General features: G+C 41.2%; 1 protein-coding gene across 3 annotated transcripts in view; it reads right to left on the bottom strand.

The window, feature by feature from the left end:
• The window catches only part of LOC143037962 (metalloprotease TIKI1-like), a 436,427-nt gene extending 429,818 nt beyond the window's left edge, over positions 1-6,609 (bottom strand). For all 3 annotated transcript variants that reach the window (XR_012967541.1, XM_076206694.1, XM_076206693.1), the window contains exon 1: positions 6,490-6,609. Coding sequence is in view for 2 of the 3 variants with exons in the window: in XM_076206694.1 (XP_076062809.1) it covers positions 6,490-6,546 (57 nt within the window). In the remaining variant the exon portion in view is untranslated. The remainder of the gene's footprint in view (positions 1-6,489) is intronic.
• Positions 6,610-7,847: the final 1,238 nt, after the last annotated feature.

The raw sequence follows: 7,847 nt of genomic DNA on the forward strand, positions 1-7,847 counted from the left end.
GGAATGTCTTGTCTGATTTAACCAGAATAAAATTTGCAAAGTGCGTCATCACATCAAAAGGGTCAAACATTGATGCCCCAGTATCACAAATTAATAAATAAATAAATAAATAAATAAATAAATAAATAAATAAATAAATAAATAAATAAATATAAATAAAAAAATCGATTAACCCATTGATGTGCTCGTGTTACATTTGGGTATTATTTTTTCCTGGCAAACTCCCGTTGATTTCATTCAGTTTGAGGGCCCTCTGGGAGCGAGTGGGAGGACTGAAGGCGCTGCGCTGACAGGGCATGCGACCGACTGGTTAGGTCAGGTTAGGTCACGATAGGTCACGATAGGTCTCGTTAGGTTAGGTTACATTAGATTAAATTAGGTTAGGTTAAGATGTTAAGGTTGCGTTAGGTCAAGTTGGGTTAGGTTAAGTTAGGTTAGGTTAGGTTAGGTTAGGTTAGGTTAGGTTAGGTTAGGTTACGTTAGATTAGGTTACGTTAGGTTAGGTTAGGTTAAGTTACGTTACGTTACGTTAGGTTACGTTAGATTAGGTTACGTTAGGTTAGGTTACGTTAGGTTACGTTAGGTTAGGTTACGTTAGGTTAGGTTAGGTTAGGTTAGGTTAAGTTACGTTATGTTTGGTTACGTTGTTAGTTTAACTAACCGTCTGAGTTATCAAGGCCATCCTTGATATTCATTAGTACATTTGATCGATCTGACTGATACTAGACGATTTTATTCATTTAAGTGAACCCCCACTCCCTGTGCAGTGGAAGAGAGGACACGAGACAACCTCCTCCACCTCCACCTCCACCTCACTCCAAGTCCTCCTTCAGGAAATAACAACCGAGCCTGTCAAGGGTGAAGCTGGGTTCAATGGGTGGGCGGGGTGACTTTATTATCTATGGCCCGCCCATACACACTCGCACTCTCTCTCTCTCTCTCTCTCTCTCTCTCTCTCTCTCTCTCTCTCTCTCTCTCTCTCTCCATTTCTCCCTCCCTCCATCTCTCTCCATCTCCCCCTCTCTCCATCTCCCCCTCTCTCCCTCTCTCCCTCTCTCCATCTCTCCCTCTCTCCCTCTCTCCATCTCTCCCTCTCTCCATCTCTCCCTCTCTCCATCTCTCCCTCTCTCCATCTCTCCCTCTCACCATCTCTCTCTTCCTCCCTCCCTCCATCTCTCTCTTCCTCCCTCCATCTCTCTCTTCCTCCCTCCCTCCATCTCTCTCTCTCCGTCTCTTTCTCTCTCTCCCTCTGTCTGTTTCTCTCTCTCCCTCCATCTCTCTCCATTTCTCTCTCCATCTCTCTCTTTCTTTCTCTCTCTCTCTCCGTCCTGGGCAAATGCTCCTGCAAGCGCTCGTTAGCAGGGCCGAGGGTTTCCCCGCGGGTAAATATTTGTTCCTCTGACGGCGCGCTGGTCTCGTATTCCCTTAGTCCCGGGTTCGAATCCCGCACTTTACTCTCCAATTCCCAGCAATGACTGCTATTGCCTGCCCCCAACAATCCCCAAAGCCCTTAATTATGCAAAGTTGACGGCTTCGGCCGCAGCTACTCAGCGTCTCCTGGTGTAGGCTCCTCACCACCTTCTATCACACTCATTAAAACCAAGACGAGCCTCCTCCTGGACGGAGGTTGCGCCTCCCCTCATCTCCCGCCACCACCTCCTTCCCCAGACATCCTCCGGAGGTTGGAGGTTAAAACTTCATATGTATGACATCTTACAGCGCCTTGCACGAAAAAGCACCCACTTAATATATAAATAAATAAATGAATAAATAAATGATAAATAAATAAATAAATAAATAAATAATAATAATGATAATAAATAATAATGATAAAATATGTATGATAGTAATACTAATATAATGATGTAATAATAATGATGAAAATAATGTATGATACATTGATTGAATAGTGATGATGATGATGATGATGATGATGATGATGATGATGATGATGATGATGATGATGATGATGATGATGATGATGATGATGATGATGATGATGATAAAATAAAGGCTGGAGAAAATTAGACGATTTTAAACCACCGTTAGGAGAGCCAGAATAAAACAAAGAGCTCTCGTCGCCGTCTTGGCGTTCGCCATTTTGCTACGAGGCCGCACTCTGATGAATTGGTTATGGCTAAAAACAAGCGATTTCATTCGGCTGTACGGGTGCCACCGTCGTTTCTTTACACACACACACACACACACACACACACACACACACACACACACACACAGATATAGAAGAGATCTGAAAAAGAACAGCTTTCCTTACAGAGTAATAGACAGTTGGAACAAGTTAGATGAGAAAGTGGTGTGTGCAAAAACAATACATGAATTTAAAAATAGTTTAGATAAAATGAGATATGAAGACGGGAACACACGAGCATAACTCCCCTTCCCGTAAAATACAACTAGGTAAATACAACTAGGTAAATACACACAAACGGACACACACACACACACACATACGCACGCACAAACGGACACACACACACACACATACGCACGCACACACACACACACACACACACACACACACACACACACACACACACACACACACACACACACACACACACACACACACACACCGCAACGGTGAACAAGACACTTCTTTCCATATTGGGAATCTCTAAAAATTCGGAAATTTCTAAAACTCTGAAATTAAAAATTCGGGAATCTAAAATTAAGATCTTGGAATTTTTTAAAGTTTGAAAAAATTTCACATTGGGAAATTACTGAAATTCGAAGATATATAAAAATCGGAAACTATAAATTCGTAACTTAAAAAATCGACAATTTCCAAAATCCAGAACTTTAAATTTCCTCAAATTTCTCAAATTCGGAAAGTAAAAATTCGAAAATATGAAATTCGGAAATAAAAAATTTAACTTTAAAATTCGGAAATTTAAAAATTCAGAAACGACCAAAATTCGAAAATCTCTAAAATTCAAAAATCTCCAATAATTATAAGTTCCTAAATAAAAAAAATCGCCGGACATAATATACGAGGACTCTCATAATCGATTAAGTATTTTGAAAGACGTTTTCGCTTCGAATGTGGTCAATTTATGAATGTTAAGAATTCCCAAAATGAAAGAGAACATTTTCCTGGCCAGACTATTCCATTCAGCTTATGAGACGCCACCGTAAGGCTGCCAGCTACCGTGTGTGTGTGTGTGTATAAATATATAAATATATATATATATATATAAATATATAAATATATATATATATATATATATATGTATATGTATGTCAGACAATCTCCTCGACAGTGGCGCACGGGATTCGTACCCGCTGTACTTGGAAGCAAACTTCCAAGACACCCGCCTTACTCCGCTCGACCATCGACGGTATAAAATCTTGAGAACTCATAGGTTGTATAGCGTCGATGGTCGAGCGGAGTAAGGCGGGTGTCTGGGAGGTTTGCTTCCAAGTACAGCGGGTTCAAATCCCGTGCGCCACTGTCAAGGGCGCACGGTCTGATTGATGTCGCTGTTCACTAGCGAATTTCTCATATATATGTATGTATTATATATATATAAATATATATTATATATTATATATATATATATATATATGTATATATATGTATATATATATATATATATATATATATATATATATATATATGTATGTATGTATGTATGTATATATATGTCCCAAACTTTATAAAGTTAATATATGAACTTAAGAATGGAGGAGAGTGCAGGAGACCATAATGTCTACGCTAATCACTTCCATGTCCCTTACCTCTTTTCATCCCTATCCATAAAGTTATTTTCTCTTAAAACAGCCAATTGTTTCAGCGCCCAGTTACCAAGTCTCTTCCATTCGTTTACCACTCTGTTGGTAAACCAGTTCTTGCCTTATTTCTTTCTTAAACCTGGTTACGCCAGACTATTTTATTCAACTGGTTTTAGGACCTTCTTTAGATTAACCCACACGACTGCGGGGCGAGAATGACGTCAAATCTGGTGGATCAAGCGCTGGTTATGCCCATAACCAAATATCAATCTTGTCATCGAGTTGTTAAGACAGCCGGACAGGTCTCACTGTAAAGGGTTTAAATTGGACACATTTTTCGTTTAAGAAGGAAATAGGCAAGAATTGGCTTACCAACAGAATGGTCAACGAATGGAATAGACTTAATAGCCAATTAGTGATCTCGGAAACTACCAGTCATTTTTAGATATGAGATAACTTTATGGATACGGATGATAGGTGGTAATGGGCATGGAACTGCCTAGTGTAGGCCTTATGGCCTCTTGCAGTCTCCTCCATTCTTATGACCAATCCTGTGAGGAAAGCCATCGCGCTTCAAAAACTTTATTCTGGCTAACAACAGGCGATTTAATTTGTTTTGTATAAGCCCCTGCCACGTGCTCAAAGGGCCAACACACACAATCAGTACCAGCGATTGCATTAGGAGGAAGTTGTGATAGAGTTATCTGTGATCTCCGAACTCTCCGACATAGTGCTCTTATCTCCTCCTTCCTCGTTCAGTAACAGCTTCATGGCGGTGGCAACCAGCTGCACGCTCAAGTTCGCCCACGCAGTTTTTGTAATCTATTTTCTTTTATTTGTTTATCTTTGACGTTCGTCTTCCAACCCTCTGCAAGAAAATTGTTTTACATTTGCAATTATTAGCCTCGTGCTTTCTAGCCGTTCTTTGATTACATATACGAGTGTATACAGTGTGTATATATATTTATATATATATATATATATATATATATACATATATATATATATATATGTATATAATATTATATGACGTAAGTGGAGTAGAAAGCACAGGAGTCTTAGTCTTGAGTTTATTCCTGACTAGTTTCGCAGGTATGCGAAACTAGTTAGGAATAAACTCAAGACTAAGACTCCTGTGTTTCCTACTCCACTTACGTCAACCTAGTCAGAATGTCTCAACATATACATATATATATATATATATATATATATATATATATATATATATATATATATATATAATTATCGGAGTAATGTCGCTGTTACTAGCGAATTTCTCTCATATATATATAGTATATATATATATATATATTATATATATATGTATATATATATATGTATATATATATATATATATATATTATATATTATATATATATATATATATACATACACGAGTGGCAGGGTGGTGAAGTACACACAGAAAACATTTGTAGTTTTATTCGCTGACCTTTCGTCCTAACCCGGACTTCTACAAAGTACAGGACGTCATTGAACAAAACTATATCAATAATAACAATAACAATAATAGTTTAATAGTAAAAATTATATTGATATAATAATAATAATAATAATAATAATAATAATAATAATAATAATAATAATAATAATAATAATAATAATAATAATAATGATAATAATGATAATAATGATAATGATAATAATAATAATAATAACAAAAATAATAATAATAATAATAATAACAATATTAATAATAATAATAATAAACGCAATAATACAATAGGGAAATCACAGAACACACTACATCGGAGAACCACAACAGTGACATACTTGTAGCGCGCCCAGGCGCTGTCCTCATTCGCCAGGCTTTTATATTCACCCGAGAGAAACTCTTACTTAGTGAATGGGCCAAAGTAACTTAGTACAAAGTGGATGTGTGCAAAGTACATTTGTACTGAATGGCGACCCACGAAATACCCACATAATGCACAATCAAATAGTAACAAATATATTTACGGTCCTTTTTAAGTATAAATGCAGACACTTCACGTCAAATTATTCATTAAAGAAATAAAGCAATTCTAAAATTCTAAATTCTTGAGGACAACCTGCAGGTCAATAGCTAACTCTCCTCATGTTTCTAGATGGCTTCAATGATCTAGTTATTCTCTAGTAGACCGGATCCTGTGGCTACGCTGAGCGTCATTGTGGTCTCATATAGAATAACGAAGTGAGGAATTCAAAATATTTCAGAGGCGAGTTATCAAAAGATAAGGCGTTTTAGGGATTTGAAATTTTGAACAATTAATTCCGGAAGGTTAAGGGGAGGGAGAGCACTCCAAACTGAATAGAATTGTCTGACGCCCATCGTCATCAAAAGATTAACTGAGATGGAATTAAGTTAAGATCCGAAACTGAATTAAATCACCTAATGATCAGAAAAACACACACACAAGGGCTATTGCTGTCGTGAAAGGATTAGATAAATGTTCTATTTATTACTCTTAGCTGGAAATCGTCTACTTATTTTATAGTTAATTTATTTGTGTATTTATGCATTTCTCTTTCAAGACTGGGTACTTGGTTCTGCTATTGCATGTATTGTATTCCGAAAATATTTCAAGAAAGAAAAAAGACAAGGAAATACATTTAGAAATAAAAAGACTGAATTGTGATAAAATGAAATGAGCTAAAAGTAAATAAAAGAAAAGAAAAATAAAGAAAAGGGAAAAATATCTACGATTCAAAGCGCTGCCACGAGAAACCTCAACTTACCATAAGGATGACAAGGAGGGAAGCCCAGACGCCATGGTGCCGACGTGCCCTGGACATAGCTAGTCTTGCCGCCGCCGCCGCCGCCGCTGCTGCAGGAGGCTACCTGCACCGCCCCCGCCGCCCCTCACACAGACACAGCCCCCTCCCGCCCCGGTCACACGAGGTCAGCCCCTCCCCGCCGCCGCCGCCGCCAAGACTCCCGCAGTCACACATTAGACGGCCCCGACTCAATAGTCTTCCCTCGGCTTCGTCGTGGTCCACTTGCTCGGTGCTCTTGCAAGGAGGTTCTCCTGTTCCTCCTGCGGCCCAGGGCGTCTCGAACTTCGGAACAAACGCGAGTTCACGGGCCCGGCGGCCGCATACTTGCCCGTTGTCGGGACGGGCGGCTGACTGGCTCGCTCGCTGGCTTTCCGTCTCCTCTCGACGCCAGACGGCTGTCGAGCAGGGTGCCTTATGGCTAAGCATACACAGCTATCGGATCGTCCAGGACAGCTGCTATCTGTCACCCTCCAACGGTACTGAGGCAACCACACACACTGGGCCTCCACCAGCCTATCGGAACCACCTCGCACTCAGGACCCACTGGATATTATTGTCACTTTACACAAGAGGTGGTCTCACACGTAACTGCCACGCGGAGCGTCGCACACCCTCCCCTCGCACTGTCCCGCATCGCACTGACTCCGTGGGTTTGTTTTGGTTGGTATTTCGGACCTCGCGAGCGAGGAGGTGGGGGGAAGGGGGAGGGGGAGGGGGAGGGGGGAGGGGGAGGAGGGAGGGAGGGAGGGAGGCAGGAGTGTCCGCACGCCCAGTGGCGATTTCTCCCTAACACTTGTCTATACTTACATACCCACATAGTACCTACGTAATGACCTCAAGGCACCCAGCTACTTCATGTGTCTACTACCTCCTTCGCTGGCACCTCTCCTTCGCCCCCCCCCCTAACCACCCTCCCTACCCCTCCTCCAAGACCCAACACCTCACCTCCAACCCCACCGGCACCTTTACTCCCCCCCTCCTCCTCCCCCACTCCCCTCCTCCTCCCCCACTCCCCTCCTCCTCCCCCACTCCCCTCACACTCCCGATTCTTGGCACTCAAGGTGTTTGAGAACGCCGCGCGGGTGCCCTACCTTCAAGCACACGACTCCCGTTTTCTGCGTGGTTGCCTCGTGGCTGGAGGAGGAGGAGGAGGAGGAGGAATAGGAGGAGAAGAAGATCAATCGCCCTCTTCGCTTCGACTGATTTCATTCCGACTAAAGCCTGATGGTCTCGTATTCTCTTAGATGTGGGTTCGAATCCCGCACTCCATTCCGATTCCCAGCAGTGACTCAGTTACCTACCCCCAACAGTCTTCTAAA

This window comes from Oratosquilla oratoria, chromosome 23 (assembly GCF_046742065.1).
Source record: "Oratosquilla oratoria isolate Oo_2021 chromosome 23, ASM4674206v1, whole genome shotgun sequence".
Lineage (NCBI taxonomy): Eukaryota > Metazoa > Arthropoda > Malacostraca > Stomatopoda > Squillidae > Oratosquilla > Oratosquilla oratoria.